Genomic DNA, 17,723 nt, shown 5'->3' on the forward strand with positions numbered 1-17,723 from the left:
TATATATATATATATATATATATATATATATATATATATTATATACATATATATACAAAACGTTTAAAAGTTAAGAAAACGCCTATTAGCGGCTAATTAGACATTTATTTCAACACAGTTAGCCTACTCGGCAACAGGAAAATCTTAATACACAAATTTATGCAATAAATTTAATAAAGTATAAGACATATTTATTACGTAAACATATAATATTTTTAAATTTTTAAATCATAAGAATCAAACGTTATTAAAACTTTATAAAATTATTTCGATATTGCGACTGTCATCCCCCCATTCCTCTCATCTCACTTTAGGCTCCTTTCAGAGACGTAAGATGCTCGATCTCAAAGGTGAAATTAGCTCAAAATTTTATCAGGCTTTGGCGAATGTTACCCCGTGCACTATTTACTATATAGGCTGCGATATTATTATTATTACTGTTGTTAATGATATTATTATTATTATTATGAATATAAAGTTAAAAATGATACTAAAATAATACACGCGAAATTAATATATATGTATTATTTCAATGTTATTTTTAACTTTATATTTATAATAACAATCATAATATTAATAACAACAGTAATAATAATAATATCGTGCCCTATACAGTAAATACCGCACGGGACAACATTCGTCAAAGCCTAATAAAATTTTGTGTTAATTTTATCCTTGATATTGAGCGTCTTACGTCTCCTAGAGGAGCCTAAATGCCATGAAATGAAAGGAATGAAGGAATGACAGTCGCGGTATCGAAATAATTTTATAAAGTTTTAATAACGTTGAATTTTTATGATTTAAAAATTTAAGAATGTTACATATATTTAAGAATGTTATATATTTACGTAATAAATATGTCTTATACTTTATTAAATTTATTGCATAAATTTGTGTATTAAGATTTTCCTGTTGTCGAGTGTACGTAGGCTAGTTGTGTTGAAATAAATGTCTAATAAGCCGCTAATAGGCGTTTTTTAACATTTAAACGTGTTGTAAGCGGCTAATAGACGTTTAAATAAACGTCTCATAGTGGTATAATTTGAACTACAAAAATGTATAATCAATGAAAATTTTGATATATATTTTCACCAGACTCTTTGGTTAAACAGTCGTTTATTCGACGTCTTTTCAACTGATAATTTCTTACTGGAATGAATATCGGAACGCAACTTTTGTAATTAGGAGGATCCCAGTACACATTACCCAAGTAGCACAATAGCGTTTGCAAAGTGCTCAGAAAACGCTTTTGCAGGTGTCTTACTGCTATAAAAACGCTATATGAGCGTTTTGTAAGTGTTTTGTGCTACGTGGGTAAGTAATAGTAACATAACATCATTGTTAAATTTCCCACTCAACAATGTAACTGTCATATAACGCGTGTGTTATGTAATCCCAGTGAGAAATGACTCGTCGATTGACGTCGAAACGAGCCGGCTCAGATCTGAACTTTTTTTTGCTATTGACTAATTTCTTTCAAATATGCAAAATATGCATATAATTGCATAGCTTTCATCGTCAACGTCCATATCGCGCTGAAAATACCAGTTCTCTTTTCTTGGACCTTTTTTCTGGTAATATATATTCATTTTGTTAAATATTACTTGGCTGTTTTTACAGCATGTTAATTTTGTTATTAATTACCGCTTCGTTTTTTTATTATAAACTGTATATAGACTGTATCTGCGAGATGCCTTGTTTGAGTTTGTTCAAATTTATTTAAACCTGTTATTGAAAAGTTTTGTTTATTAAGCTTATTGTATACGTTTAATTGTAATTTTGGTCCTAAATAAACAAATTAAAAAAAAAAAAAAAATACCAATTCTCGTCTGATCACTAAAGTCAAACAATGCTAGGCACGGTTAGTACTTGGATGGGTGACCGCCTGGGAATACCGGGTGATGTTGGCATACATTTTTTTTTTAAAGACTAAAATATTTTTTAAAAAAGAAAATCGAGCTTGTATCCCATAATAAAAATTATGACTTATTAATAATTCTTAATTTCCCCCTTTTATTATTTAATTAAAGCACATTTGCTTGCGTAATTTATGTTATGAAAAATACCGTTGTGTCGTTTGATTTAATATCAAGATACGTAGGAATTTTTTTAAGTTTTATTTATTTATCAATAATTATTTATTTTATTTAAAATCCCCGCACATTTCCATATCTGATACAATGCACACAGAAGTACCGAAAATAAGCCGAGTACTGATTAATAAACATTTTCCTTATACATAAAAGTTGTGCGTGCGTGCGTACGTGCGTGCGTGCGTGCGTGCGTGCGTGCGTTAGCATTAAATATTTATTATACGTATTTCAGCTGTATGGCGAAGAACTGACTATAGGGGGCACCCGACATTAGCGCCCACGTGTTATAGTGAGTTGCCTCTGTCTATCTTGTGAACCCGGCCTGTAATAGGATAACTATTTTTGGTAATAACTTTACAATTATGCGTTTGCCGAAATTTTTTGTCAAAAGAAAAAGTGTTTTAGAATTTTGTCAAGATTTTGTACTCTCAATATTAAAAGGTTAATAAGATAATAAGATAATAAGTTAATAAGATGTCCATAAGACGTCCAAGAAGAAAAATATAAGTAGAACAGATAAAAGTGAAAAAATATTGTAGAGATCATTTTTCAAACAACCACGTAAAATTTCGAGTTATTAAATAAAATAGATGTGCTAACCAGAGCGCGACACGGCAGGCGGGACATACTGCTCGCTGCGGCTGGTGAAGAAAATGGACGATTACTCGCGGGCCTATTTTATAGGCCAGATAGGTGGGCCACAATCTTCGTGATCGTCACTGTGAAAAGAATAACGCGTGCGCGAGAAAAAGAGATGGAATGTCATATATTTGTCTTTTTTCTGAGCAATCGCCCATTTTCTTCGCCGGCTGTGGCGAGCCGTATGTCCCGCTTGCCGCGTCGCGCGCTCTGATTTGCCCATCTATTTATTTAAGGCTCCTGGCTAGTCACCGCGGCCATATTGGTTGATGACATCAACCAAGTGAGAAATTGCACACGAATTTTGCGCCTGAATCATTGCAAAATAAAAAGATATGTTAACAAAGTGACACTTGTAATCGATCCTACACACTCGTAAAATGCTCCGGATAGTGTTCATTTCCCGAAATAACCTTTACAACACTGCTAAATATACGTGTGAAAATCGGTTTATTTTGACAGAAGATCAGCTGAGACTCGGTACGGAATATGATAGAATAAGTACTATTATAGTTAAAATATTACAAAAAGCACAGTATTCGGAGTATTTTGACACTTCCGCAATTGTGTTATGTGTGATATGTAAGCACTACAGTCAGTAGTAACGCCGTGATTCGGGTGGAAAAATTTAGGTAGCTGTTACACACATACACATATATATATACATATACATACATAATTCTTTATACATACGATGGACGAAGTTCTTATTGCTACCACTGATGGCCACCGACCTGTGTCGCCACCGTCAACGCGGACTTCTTGTCTGACTAGCCAAGAGCCTTAATAACTCGAAATTTTACGTGGTTGTTCGGAAAATCTCTACAATATTTTTTCACTTTTATCTATTCTATTTATATTTTTCTTCTTATACGGGACATCTTGTATATATATGAAGATCAAGGCAATTTGGTTTGGCAACACTTTTCTTTGTATTTATTGTTAAACTTAATGTCAAACTCAAAACTTAACTTATTGTTAAATTTAATGTCAAACTTATATATTTATTGTAAAATTATTGTGGTCAGTACTCTCTCGATAACTTTCTACACAAACTACTTCTCCTCTGCACGTATGATCACTAATACTAATATCACGTTTCCACCATATCGACATTAGCGCAGATAGGCGTAATATTGGGACCATCGACCTATAGAATGGACTGTGCAACGCTAGTTGAAAGTGCGGAAGAAGGACAATATAAGTCCGCGGTCAATATATATCTTTTTCTAGTCAGGACAAATCATATTCATCGAAAGAGACAGAGATAGTCTGCGACCATGTGCTATCTCACTCAGTCTCTGGACCCTGTTTCATATGCGAACAAAGGGATAGCGCAGTCTATACTATAGGTCGATAATTGGAATATAGCTGAATAATAATGGAAGGTTATGTTAGAGATTAACGCAGTTAGTTCATCTTACTTTTCAATGGCCAAGACTTTTGCCTATCAGCTAATCACGAGCTGACATACATGCGGCGTTAGAAGAAGGGGCTTTCGGTAACTTTCCGTTTCCAAGAATTTTCTACCTTTATAGCCCTTTAGGCGGAAAGTTATCGAGAGAGTACTGTATTATCAAACTTTATCTTAAGATTTTTGTGGTGTGATTCTGATAACTCGTTATTGCAGTTAATGACTCTCTCGTTATCGTTGTATAGCTTTTCTACAATACGAAAAAGATACTATACAACGATAACGAAACTGCTAACTGCAATAACGAGTTACAGAATCAGCAGCATTGGTTACTCATTGCGAAATTCTTGATTAATAACATCAAGCAAGTATGGTCAAAATTCTTACAAAGTACGTCAAAATAATAAGGTTCAAAAAACAGTAATTGATTAAGCACATTTCCAAAATATTTCGAACATTTTCGTTCTATCCTGGTAATCAATAAAATAACAGTAAAATTAATGTGATGTACAACTTGTCTTTTTAACCAGCATTTACCTCATTATTTTTACGTTAATTTTATGTTATTTATTGTTTGTTAGAGCGAAAGATAAGTGTTTGGAGAACACTATTCCAGAAGTATTTAATTGATTGCAAATTTTATGTTTTAGATATATCTTTTTATTTTGATATACTTTGTAGGAATTTTAGGCATATATTTCTTCGCTTTAAATTTATTTTATCTTCTTCCATTTTTCCATGATTATCCACAAGACTATTGTGGATATATTAGTATATACGTGATCCGAATATAAAAATAAATATTGAATTTATTACGAATAGCTATATAACATCTAATATATTTAACTTAATTAACTTCTCGTTATTTGTCTACCGCTATTTAGTTTCTTCAAATATTCATACTTAATTGTTAACCTTGTGTACCATACAGGAAAAGATCAGAGCTTGACGCGCGTTGCATATTTCGACTTGCTCTATCTAGTGTTATTTTCCTTACTTTATTGCGCATATAACCAACGAGCCGCTCGAGACTAAGGAGTAGATGACTTGTGAACATATGTTTCTAATTTTTCAATTATTAAGTATATGTATATAAGTCATGCTCTTAAATGGCTTATTGGTTGCGCGTAGGACGATAAGGTAAGGAGAATAGTCGAAAATTAATCGAAATATGCAACGCCTGCCGAGCTCTATTTTAGACATCTTTCTACATCTTTGGATTCATAGTACTAACTTTTTGTAAAGTTTTTGTATGTTATTTTGTTATGATAATATGTGATTTTTTATGATGATATATAATTACAATGATAATGTGCGTATATAACTATAGAATTTCTCAATTAGAAATATAAGAGACAATTTGTTGTTTAGATATTATTTGGATATTAATCTATTAATGACACTTAATGAAAATTATAGTTATAAACTGATAATGATTCACCGGATTATATTAATCTACAATTATAGCTATAGTGCATCACAAAGATTTTTTTAAATACATGATTTGTAATATACTTCATTATAATTGAGTACAGTTGTCATATAATCAATCGTCGTGAGATATTTGTTAGAATATGATTCTTTATGAATACCTTGTCTATTTTAAATATATTATTTGTAAACACGATTGAGTAAGGTTATAATAGAGAAATTTTTTTCTTTAGGTAAATATTTCAAACAAAAATATTGTTGTTTTAGAAGATCTTGTTTTAGAAGATATTTACTTGTCGAACTAATTAATCCTTTAAGGCGCATAATTCATGGAACATTCTAGTAACTATACTAGTGGTATCTATTGGGAGTACAAATAAGTCTCCGCCGTTTTTTATAAAAAATTGGGCATTTATTGTGAAAGAACGGTACCTTATGTTTTATTCAAAGTATTGTCCATCGCTAGCCACTATTTTTTCCCAAATTTCTGGCAGCATACGGATACCGCGTCGGAAGAACGCTTCATCTTTTGAGGCTATCCACAAATCGACCCAATTTTTGGTATCTTCTTATGATGTGAAGTGCTGCTCAGACAGGCCGTGCGTCATCGATCGAAACAAGTGATAGTCAGAGGGAGCAATGTCTGGTGAATACGGCGGGTGGGGTAAAACTTCCTAATTGAGTGTTTCCAAGTAGGTTTTGACCGGTGCCGCAACATGTGGACGAGCATTATCATGCAGGAGAATAATTTTGTCGTGTCTGGAGTAGTAGTGGGCGCGTTTTTCCTTGAGTGCTCGGCTCAATCTCATAAATTGTGTTCGGTAGAGAGCCCCAGTAATGGTTTCGTTCGGTTTGAGCAACTCATAATACACGACACCAAGCTGATCCCACCAAATACATAACATGAGTTTTTTTCCATGAATATTCGGCTTGGCTGTCGATGTTGAAGCATGGCCACGTGGTCCCCATGATTTCCTCTTTTTTGGGTTATCGTAGTGGATCCATTTTTCATCACCAGTGACTATACGATGCAAAAAATCCTTTCGTTTATATCTGGCAAGCAGCATTTCACATATGCAAAATCGGCATTCAACGTTTCTCGGCTCCAGTTCATGTGGAACCTAATTTCCTTGCTTTTGAATCATTTCCAACGATTTTCCAACGATGTGAAATTGCTTGTTGAGTCACTCCTAATGTAAGTGCAAGTTTTTCTTGCGTTTGGCACGAATCTTCCTCCAATAATGCTTCCAATTCCGCGTCTTCGTACACTTTCGGCCTTCCGCTACGTTCTTTGTCTTCGACGTCAAACTCACCGTTCTTAAACTTTTGAAACCACTCACGACAGCTTCTCTCACTTAAAGCAGCCTCACCATATACTTCTACAAGCAATCGATACGCCTCAGCTGCAGATTTCTTCAAATTAAAGAAGTAAATCAAAAGTTCCCGCAAATGACGCTTATTCGGCTTAAAACTCGACATTTTTGCACGAAAAAAATTATGTGATGCTGATACAAAATCGCTAATATTTCAAGGTTATGATGTTGCCAGATGTCCAACCTTACGATATGACGTTTTACATCTGACAATTTCAACCATAACTTACTGGTGGGGCCATCTTTTGTCAAACGGCGGAGACTTATTTGTACTCCCAATATGTAGAAGACAGATTTCGGTAGATTACGTAAAGTCGGATTACGTAAACTCTCAAATTTCACCCTCCGATTGCGCAACCGTAACTTCTACTGTGCTGCGAATTTGGTTTTTACGTTTTCAGCTTTTACGTTTTCCTTAATATTTTTAGGAAGGACAAAGGAATATTAAGTTGTTATATATGTTTTTTATAGAAAATTTGATAGGGAATTGAGTGGTCAAACTCAAATTGTGCACAACAAATTTATTTTAACAATGAAAATTAAGGTTTTCATAAGAAAGATTTTAGAAAAATGACTTTTTTTCTTAATAAAATTCAATTGCTTATATAGATTTTTAAAGTTAACATGTACTTGAAGAAAAAATTATTAGAAATTGAATTAAATAAAAGGGAATATTTTTAATGTCAGCTTGAAGTTGGACTTTTTTAGAAGGAAGATAAATGAAAATGCGAGACATGTAAGACATATGTAAGAAAATATCGTTTAATTGTTGCACATTCTACGCATAAATATAAAACATATATAGAAAAACGTTTAAGGGATTATTTCATTGTGACGCGCTGAAAAATTAACGATTTTCGGGGATTTTTTACCCTATGAAAAAATATTTGTATGGAAAATAAAAAGCATGTCTTTATTTTGTTATCTTTAAAGTGTACAAACAAATTTTATTTATGTTTTTTTTTTTTTTTTCCCAAAAGAGCTCTGTGAACTTCGCGTCTCGAAAAGCAGGTACCTCGATGGCGTTGATGATTTTGAAAAAAATTATGCATCTGCAGATATTTCAAAAAAATTATTAAATTAGATAAGTGTCGTTATCGCCCGAACTAGAACTAGTTGAATCTATAAAAAAAAAAAAATAAAATAGCGGACGTTTAAAGTTAGACATGCGAAATTTTTATTTTTTTTTGTAATTTTTAAAGTAAAAGGTAGGAAAAATAAATTGCATAAACATGATTCTAGTTCCGGCGATAGTCATTGATGTGCTGAATAACATGTTGAAATTTTAGATTGAAATTTTAACTCGTAGTATTTTAACTTCGGTAGTATAGTTTTTGAGGGTTTACTTACGCCGCACGAAAAAATATCATTTTAAGAAAAACGCATTTAAAGATTTTCCTTTACATATAACATTTAAAAGGTACTTACATCTTATCAGCGATACCAGGTCCATATAATATTCCTTCGGTTTCCTCGAAGATCTCATTCTGAGTTGACTTTTTGTTTCTCCGAGCAATTCAAGCTTCTTTTGAGGCCATTTGGCTCCACTTTGTGGCTGTCTTCATATGATTGCTGTCAGCTCTTTCAGCGAAGGCCGCGGCTTCCGATCCAATTGTCACTTCCATGACCTCCATAATTTTGATTTTGATAATTTTGATAATTGGAGAAAATCCTTAATTAAAAATGCATGCAGCACAGAATTTGGCGATTTGAAGAATTTTTTGCCAGCGAAGATTGTTTCGAAATAAGTTGTCAAACGCACGAATTGAAGTTCTTGTTATTATTTTGAGTTTCGTTGCTCTTGCATCTTTCTAGCAAATCTTCAGAAGTTAGTTGTTTGTAAGTAAGCTTCAGAATGTCTACAATTTCGTCATTCAATGCGGGCGGATGTTTATAATTAGTTAAAGTTCCTGCAACCTCATGTTTTCGCCAGTCGCACTCTTAGAGTTCGCTCCTTCTGGACAATACAAATGTTAAGCGTTATCGTCTGTAGAGATTTTATGAAGAGATTTTATTTTAGTAAGTGGCCTACATAGCATTTTGCATCTCTTTAGTTGAATAACGATTTTCATGAAATTTTCGTTTTTTAGAAGGATTGTAGGGGCGCCTTGAATTACACTTCGATTGCTTTTTGTCCATCTTTGAGCTGTTACCTCAACGAAATGCAAAAGCATACTAAATTTTCAGCTCTGCACTTTCTTAGTGTTAGTATATATGTTCAAAAGAGGCTGGCTTGTTCAGACAAGTACAAGCCAGTCGGGCTCTTGGCACGTCTGAGCGGCGAGACGGAGCGCTAGCTGCCACGCTATACAAACTCGTTTGTAGTAAGCAAATTAAGCGTAATCAAGCTCTGAAACTTTTTCTACGCATTCTTAGATATATTTGCTCTCGAAAAATAAATAAAAAGAAATAAAATAAATAAATAAAAAAGAAAGAAAATAAAATAAATAAAAAGAAATAATAAAATAAATAATAATAAAAAAATAATAAAAAGAAAAAATTCGATTTTTTGAGTCCCTCACAGTGGAATGACCCCTTAATCTTACAATTATATTCTTAAGAAACAATAGGGAAAAAAGTGTAGTGCATAAAAAATAATAACATTTATATATTTTTCATGAAATTTAATTTGTAAAAAAAACTATACATATATAAAAATACTTATTTTTTACTGAAATTGAGCAAATACTTTGTTGAAGAAATAAATGTAAAATTTTACTGGCACCGATTTCGCATTCGTTACTTCCACATAGGTGCGAATTCGCTCCAACTCGAATTTTCACAATTGCTATTTTGCGTGTTTCGGCAGGAATGATTCTGGGAACGGTCATACACAATAGGGACCAACCAAGTTTGTCGTAGTGGGGGACAGAGCGATATATGAACTTGCTGACAGATGGCAGCAAAGTGAAATTTTTACTGGTGTAAATTTGCACCAGTGTGGAATTTGAAAGTTAAAGGAAATATCACAAAGATGCATCCTGTGAAACGTAAGGTGTGTTTGTATTTGGAGAGTAGAGATAAAGAGGATTGTGTATTTGTGGGACAGAGTGTTGTATATGTAGGCTTAGGTGGGAGAAGGAGATTCGGTTATGTTTAATTAAATCGGAGTAAAGCTCCTTCAGATCTTTACTTTAAATTTTTTAACATTGCTGCATAATAAAAAAGCTGGTCATTTAATTTTTCATTATTTAAAGTTTATTAATCGTTTATTAATCGTTTCACAATATTAGTCGACAAAATAGTTAAATCGATTAAACCTCTCATTAGATAAGCTGTTAATCTTATTATACTGCTATATAATAGAAGTGCTGATTTAAGGGGGGTTTCTACTTTGTTGGCCAGGAAAAATGGGTAATTTTTTGGAATTTATAGAAAAGGAACTATTAAAGATAAAATTCTAAAATTTGGAATACATTTAAATTTATCTTAATTAAAAATAAAAAAAATCGCTACGACAATTTAAGTAATAGACAAGCTGGACGGACCGGGTGGGCGGAGTGTGCGACGGAACGAGATGGCCAGCTGGTGGAAGTTCTTAGAGGCTGAAAAATGACCTGAGAAAAAAACAAAAATTTTTTTATAATCCATAGAGGTTTGTGCTTCATATAGACTAAAATAAAAAAATTACAAAAATTTTTGAGTGAGTTGTAGTCATTCAAACAAAAAATGTGTTATTTTTACGAAAAATTGTTGCAGTTATTTATTCATAAACAAAAAGTTTTCAATATTTTCTTTTTATTTTAGTCTACTTTAAAGAGACGGTATTTCCCAACATTTTAAGACCAAAATCGTATCGATCGCATGATTTGGGACTTGTACAGAACTTCCACCAACTTCAAAAACGTCGTTTCAAGAAAAACGCGTTTAAAGTTTAAGTAGTACTTACAGCTAGTCGGCGATCCCAGGGCCGTATAGTACTCCCTCTTCCTCTTCATATAGCTCGTTCTTTTCTGTTGCAATCTCCAATCGACGGGCAGATCGGGCTTCTTTTGAAGCTTGTAGAGTACGTTTGCCAGCGTTTCTTATCCGTTTATTGTCTCGTCTGGTAGCCATTATTGACGCGTTCATTCCAATCTTAATTCCTATGGCTTCCATTATTCGAAGCACAGAATTAAAATCTTCATTGAAAATGCATGCTGCCAAAAATGATGCAATTTCAATAGTTTTTCTTGTGCATATAAGCCGCAGCACTCCGCCCTAGCGCTCCGCAAGGCTACCTGACTTTTCAACAGGCTGTAACTTGATCAATTTTTCGAATTTTGACTTGAAATTTTTACTACATATTTTTGAAAGTACAATCTTTAAGAATTTATAAAAATAAAAAAATCGATTTTTTTTTACTTTTACAAGGTAGAAACCCCCTTTAACCACTCATTAGCCTTATATGTTCTTTTTAATTTCGTTTTTTATTGAACTTGGAACTACATGATGATCAATAGTTGTTCAGCCAACAAAGGCAAGATCGATCATTTCCAGTATTGTCGTTATTGGCTGACCAATATTGCTTTCGTTGACTAGATTCACCATCGATCTTGGCTTTGTTGGCTAGATTATTCTCCGATCTTACCTTCGCGAGTTAAACATCTTATCATAAAAAACTCGATAACTTTGAAACGGGTTACTTAAAGGGGATAAAATGCTTTGAAAAGATCTGAAGAAGGGCTAAAAGAATATGCAATAAACAATAAGGGATTCCATCTGTATATATACACATACATGTTCAGGGTGTCGCACAATCACCGTAAGATATTTTAATAGCGTATTCTGAAGATAAAGTAGAGTCGAAAATCCTAATACAAAAATGTCGAGGCTACGATAGTTTTTAAATTGTAACCGATTAAAGATTACCAGTAATATCGCGTAGAATTCGCGCGCTCAGGCCCGTTATATAACACGCACATCGTTTTATTATTTGTTATCGACTTCACAGTTAATATTGATTTTTACTACACAGCTGATTCCTAAAAACATTAATAATTATTATTGCTAGAATTATCAAATTTAATAGTTTCACATTTTAGAAACAAATATTTTATGCGTTTTTGACATGAAAAGTAATCATGGAAAATACGATTTATACGATTTCACTCCTTATAAAATGTGAAAAATATAAAAATAATAATAAATTATTTTCCATGATTACTTTTCATGTTAAAAACGCAAAAATCCTTGTTTTAAGTGTAAAGCTATTAAATTTCATAATTATATTAATAACAATAATAATTATTAATGTTTTCAGGAATTAGCTGTGTAGTAAAAACTAATATTAACTGTAAAGTCGATAACAAATGATAAAACGATGTGCGTGCTGTATAACTACGGGCTTGAGTGCACGAATTTTACGCGATATTAATGATAATCTTTGATCGGTTATAATTCAAAAACTATTGTAGCCTCGACATTTTTATATTAGGATTTTTTATTCTACTTTATCTTCAGAATACGCTATTAAAATATCTTACGGTAGTTGTAAGACACCCTGTATATGTGCATATATGTATACATACACTACCGTCCATAAGTATTTACCTCGTAAATTTTTAACTATTTTAAAAGAAAAAATTAAAAAATGTTAAGTGGAAAGTATTTATATTCACAACGTAAAAAGTAATACACAATATAAAAAAACGAATATTAAAAGTCTAATTATAATTTGGCCTCATAAATGTGTCTGCCTTTGTTTTTAATGACAGCTTTGCAAATCCTCAGCATCCTTTCTAACAGTTTGAGTAATGTTTTGGTCATAATTTTATTCCATGCGTCTTCGAGCATCTTTTACAATGTTTCCGTGGACGTGGGGCACTGTTTCCGGACGCATTGGTCGAGTTTGTCCCACAATAACTCGATCGGATTGAGGTCTAGGGATTGCGGTGGCCATTACTTCGAGTTTATTCTCTTTTTTTAACTTGTTCAAATATACTTTACAGGTTTTTGAGGGATGTTTTAAGTCATTGTCGTGTTTGGAAAATAAATTTTTGGCCTAAAATACGAGTCCCAGATGGCAATATTTGCTGTTGTAGAATTTTCAAGTAAGGGAGAATAGGGTAAATAATGACGGATTTCTTTCTCTCCCTCGTATAAGCTATTTTTAAGTAGTCAAAATCGGATGTTTTACTAAAACTTACTTACAACTTCAATTACTTGCAACTTCAATTATACGAAAAACTTAAGTACAAGACCCATAAGTTACGTGGAATAACTAGATTTTCATGGAAACTAAAATCTGCATTTTGTCACTATTTGCCTCAGTATGGGGCAAATGGCAGCAATCATGAAAAACAGTCCTGAACTTCCATTCAGTCTCTCTTTTAACGATGTGTGACTAAATAAAAATGAAATATTCTTTACTGCCATATGTAAGAATTTTATTAAAACATATAATGTATAAAAATAATTTATAAAATCTAATTTTGGTCAAATAATATGACGTGCTTTTGGAAAGTAATTTTTTAAATTACTTATTAATATTTTCTATATTTAAATCTAGTTTAATAGCTTTCAAGCTTACACCTAATAAAATAAATGGGAAGAAATGCAATTCAACTAACACTGAGTAAATCAAGTAATGTTATTTAAAATTTGTCACTTTTTGGCCAGGAGTTGCCTCTTCTTTTAAAACACTTAAAACAATAAACGAATTGATATATACATATAGAGGTTAGATCACACTAGTAGAAAAAACACATCGTACAACGCTAAACAAGTAAAATCTCAATTATGTTTAAAAAGAGCCTATGAGAGCAACATATGTTGAAAATATTTCTCTCCCGTGCAGCAGACTTTACATAACGTGCGGACATGGGTTCAGTTACAATAGTCTCAATTGCCCTTTCTTCACTAAAATCACTATGTATGTGCGTATCGAAATAATTAAATTACGCGTCTATCAATGCGTAGTAACTTCGTTGTAATACATTGAAAAGGATCCAACGAAGGAACAAAACGTTTGTTGATGCGTTTTACGACTTAATAACATCTTTAATGTAATACGTAACTTTGTAATTCAAATAAATTTGTGCATTTCTTTCTTGCATCTAGCTCTCATAGGCTCTTTTTGAATATAATTTTAATTGTACATCTTAAAGCTTTTTAGTGTAATTAAGTAAAATCTCATTTAGGAGTTCGCGAGTCGAAACAATCTAAATAGAAATATCCGAATAAGATTCAGGTTTTACCTTGTTTCAAAATTTTAAAGGTTTCAAAGGTCAAAATTTTAGGCTTCTTTATTAGCTATGTTTAGCTTAGCAGTTTAATCGTTTTTTTCAACGATGATTAGATGTTCGAGAACTTATTCGCTATTGATGATAGTATAGACGCAGGAAATATAGAAGAAATTTAAACTATCACTATTTGCCCCCTGTCACTATTTGCCTCCCTCTTTCTTACTGTTCTTTTTTCCTTATTCTTTTTTCCTTATTCTTTTAATTCTTTAAATATTGCCCACCGATAGTCTACCAAAATACTCCCAGACCATTACAGAGTCTCTCCACCGTGTTTCACAGATAGCACCAAACATTGCTCGAAAACTCGCTCCCCTGCTGACCTGCGAATGAAGATACGGCGCCGGGTACTAAAAACTTTAAATTTTGATTCATTATTCCATAAGACAATTTTTCAGTTTTCAATTGCCCATTCCTTGTATTTTTTTGCCCATTTTGCAACCTTTTTGCTGTAACGCTATTTCGCGTTCGATGCGGGATAAGCTGCGAGTCGGTGTGGTCCGGATTCGAGCAGATGTAAATAATTGTGAAGACAGTGGGATGGATATTAAGATGATGTATATTGTCGATTAGATGGCTATGTACAATGAGTATTTACAGTTTAATTCGATGATGTTCGCTGCGGCGGAGCTCGTGCTGCGGGGCCGCTGGCGGCCGCGGGACGCGGGCGGTCGCGTGACGCGTCGATTGTGTTGTGCTTGCGGCGCGATGTTGACGCTCGGATCTTTAATTTTGGTCGCGCGAGGAGAGCCGTTACTCGAGGAATAACACGGCCCTGCATGCGTGATGCGTCGGAGTTTTTGCGGAGCGGTTGTGCGCTACGATGCGGTGCCGCGGGGATCGGTTCCCCGGGATGGCGGTGAGGCTTCGCGGCGGTCGACTTTACGAATCCAATAAGTCGACGGGGCGGTAATCAAGGAGGTAGACTTTACGAATCCAATAAGTCCACGCGGATGTCGACTTTACGAATCCAACAAGTCGACGGAGCGGTATCGAGGATGTAGACTTTACGAAATCGACAAGTCTCCACGAGTGTCCACGAGTATTCTGGTGTAAGTTAACGCGCGAAACGATTTCCGATGTTAAACGTTTATTACGTTTGAAGCAAAACATCAAATGTCGATCCTCAGCTGGAGTTGTAATGCGCGGTCAGACCGTTTTTTGTTCGATAATGTTTCACCACTTTTAAATCTACGAACATGATAATCAACAGTTCGTCGTGGTAATTTTATTTCTCGGGCAATTTGGCGATTGCTCATTTTGATGTTTCGCAGTAATTAGTGCACGGATTTCAAGCGAAAGTTCTACCTTTTTAGACATAATTAATTATACTGCTGGTAAAAGATGGTTCACCGTTAAGAGACAAAATAGAAAAGAAAACCTAGAGGTACAAAAACGATGATTTTTCACATTAAAATAAACAAACAAATGAATTGAAAAGCATTGAACAAGTCATAGCTTATAAACAGATTATTATAGGAGATTAAACTTGTAAATAACACATAGTGCGATGTCAGCAAAACAAACACTTTTGTGTACTTAAATATTATAGATTTACAATGAAATAAGCAAAATGATTAATTCAAAAGGTTATAGGACATATTTTGTTTTTATTTACAATTAAAAATTATTTACTGAGCTTTACTGTATTGAATTTTTGGTAAGTAAGAAAATAGTGAGGTGCACAAATACTTATGGACAGTAGTGTACATATACAGGGTGTCTCAGACTCTCTTCCGCATATTTTGTAGCAACGTAAAACTGATTGAGGTGAACATAAAAATCCTATACTGTTTTGCGATATTCCCAATAATAATCGAGATATTAATTAAAGAAGATTTGTGAATAATCACGCGCGATATGGTAGATAAGCTGCAGTGATGCTGTCTGCCGTTGTATACTTATACATTAATTCAAACTTAACAAAAAAGTCCTCTACCATTTCACAAATGACCACATAGATTTTTAGATATTAATTAAAGAGAATTGTTACATAATTGTGTACACGCACTGGCGTAAATGCGTCCGTACATCCGTGTGACTCGCACACGAGACGCGTCACTCACACACTGTTGCCTGTAGGTGAGGTACGAGCAGCACGGTGTGGCGGAGGGGGCTAGCGGTATACGATCGTCGGACACTTGAAGAGGGAATAGTGGTGGGAGTCGCGGCGATCTTCTATCCTCTATCGCAGACATAAAAGCGAGAGAGATAGCATTATAAACGTCGTGGACAGAAATGCCATTCTAAAATACGTGTGACGCGCACTAAGAAAACGCTCGACTCACACTGTCTCGTCTATACGTGAGCAATACTCGGTGTTCCGACGACTGTTTCGCTCGCTCGAACATCCATGCATTTTTTCTTGTTAGCAAAGAAATTACTGTAATGTAAAAGGAGATCTTGGGGAAGGATTTTCAGAAGGCTTCGACAAGTGCTTCTTAATAGCTGCTCTTAAAAAAAAAATAAATATTAGATTATTAGATTTATTTCAATATAGAATACTGCATCAATATATAATACTGCAACAATACAGCGCTTGTATAGGTCGAAGTAGAATATTTTTAGTGTTGCATAAACACGCGAGATATAATTATTTCATATTTTATGCGTTCGAGTATCGTTCCATCATTATAAAATTTGGTGGGCCTGAAAAGAGTCGATTTTTGTGCCAAAAAACCAAAGAATAAAATTAAAAAATTTGCCTTATAAATGGAATGTAATTTTTGCACACAATGTATGTGGAAATATGGGGCTCAATTGTTCAATGTAACGTTAATATTTACCTCCCGACCAAAGTTTGTCCAATCAACTACAGTTCTGTCGCAAATTTGCAATTCTTCTATAAGGAAGCTCTATCTCGGAGGACGTATGTATAAAAAATAAGCTATAAATCGGCACATTTTTACTAAGCCGAGATGTCCCTTGACGAACCAAGTATTATGTAAAATGCTTATTTTGAAATTACATACTTTTCGCTGACTTTTCCGTTCACGTACTTGCTTGTAATATTTATTGATGCAGTGGAATATTGAGGAATCCGAATCGCTCGTGGTATTTATGATGTTATTGCACCGCGGATATGTCGTTTCTCGTTGAATAACCGCTTTATCACGCAAATATTTCAAGATCTACTGTTCGTTGTGTGTAAGATTTAGAAACTCGTGCAGTAACATTTCGCGAATATTCTAGCACACTTTGTAACTGATACTATTCGCTGCTGAGATTTGACTAATAGTGGATACCGAATTCGATATCTAGCATTGTTTTGTATGTTCTACAAATATCTATATAATAGACTCACATGTCTTATATGTGATATTTTTGTTTATAAACATCATAGTTTGGTACATATTAATGGTATCAATTGCTTATTTGTATTATTTGCATACTTGCGTATGTTCCTATGCATGTTCCTATGGGACAAATTACATTGTATTTATAAATTCAAATATAATAGGAAAATATGCACCCACAGCGAATCCGCCCGGTGTGTGTGTGTGTGTGTGTGTGTGTGTGTGTGTGTGTGTGTGTGTGTGTGTGTGTGTGT

The 17,723-nt window shown here is 33.8% G+C and overlaps 1 protein-coding gene across 2 annotated transcripts in view; it reads left to right on the forward strand.

Moving 5' to 3' along the window:
* LOC116852675 (myb-like protein X) overlaps positions 1–17,723 on the forward strand; it is a 93,838-nt gene that overhangs the window by 35,575 nt on the left and 40,540 nt on the right. The window contains exon 3 of one of the 2 annotated variants that reach the window (XM_032833252.1): positions 2,326–2,438. The exons of the other annotated variant lie outside the window; for it this stretch is intronic. Within the exon in view, the coding sequence (XP_032689143.1) occupies positions 2,326–2,344 (19 nt within the window). The 3' untranslated portion in view covers positions 2,345–2,438. The remainder of the gene's footprint in view (positions 1–2,325; positions 2,439–17,723) is intronic. 2 annotated transcript variants of the gene reach the window in all.

Source organism: Odontomachus brunneus, unplaced genomic scaffold (assembly GCF_010583005.1).
Source record: "Odontomachus brunneus isolate Ranch 3 - 2012 unplaced genomic scaffold, Obru_v1 Obru_scaffold_248, whole genome shotgun sequence".
NCBI lineage: Eukaryota > Metazoa > Arthropoda > Insecta > Hymenoptera > Formicidae > Odontomachus > Odontomachus brunneus.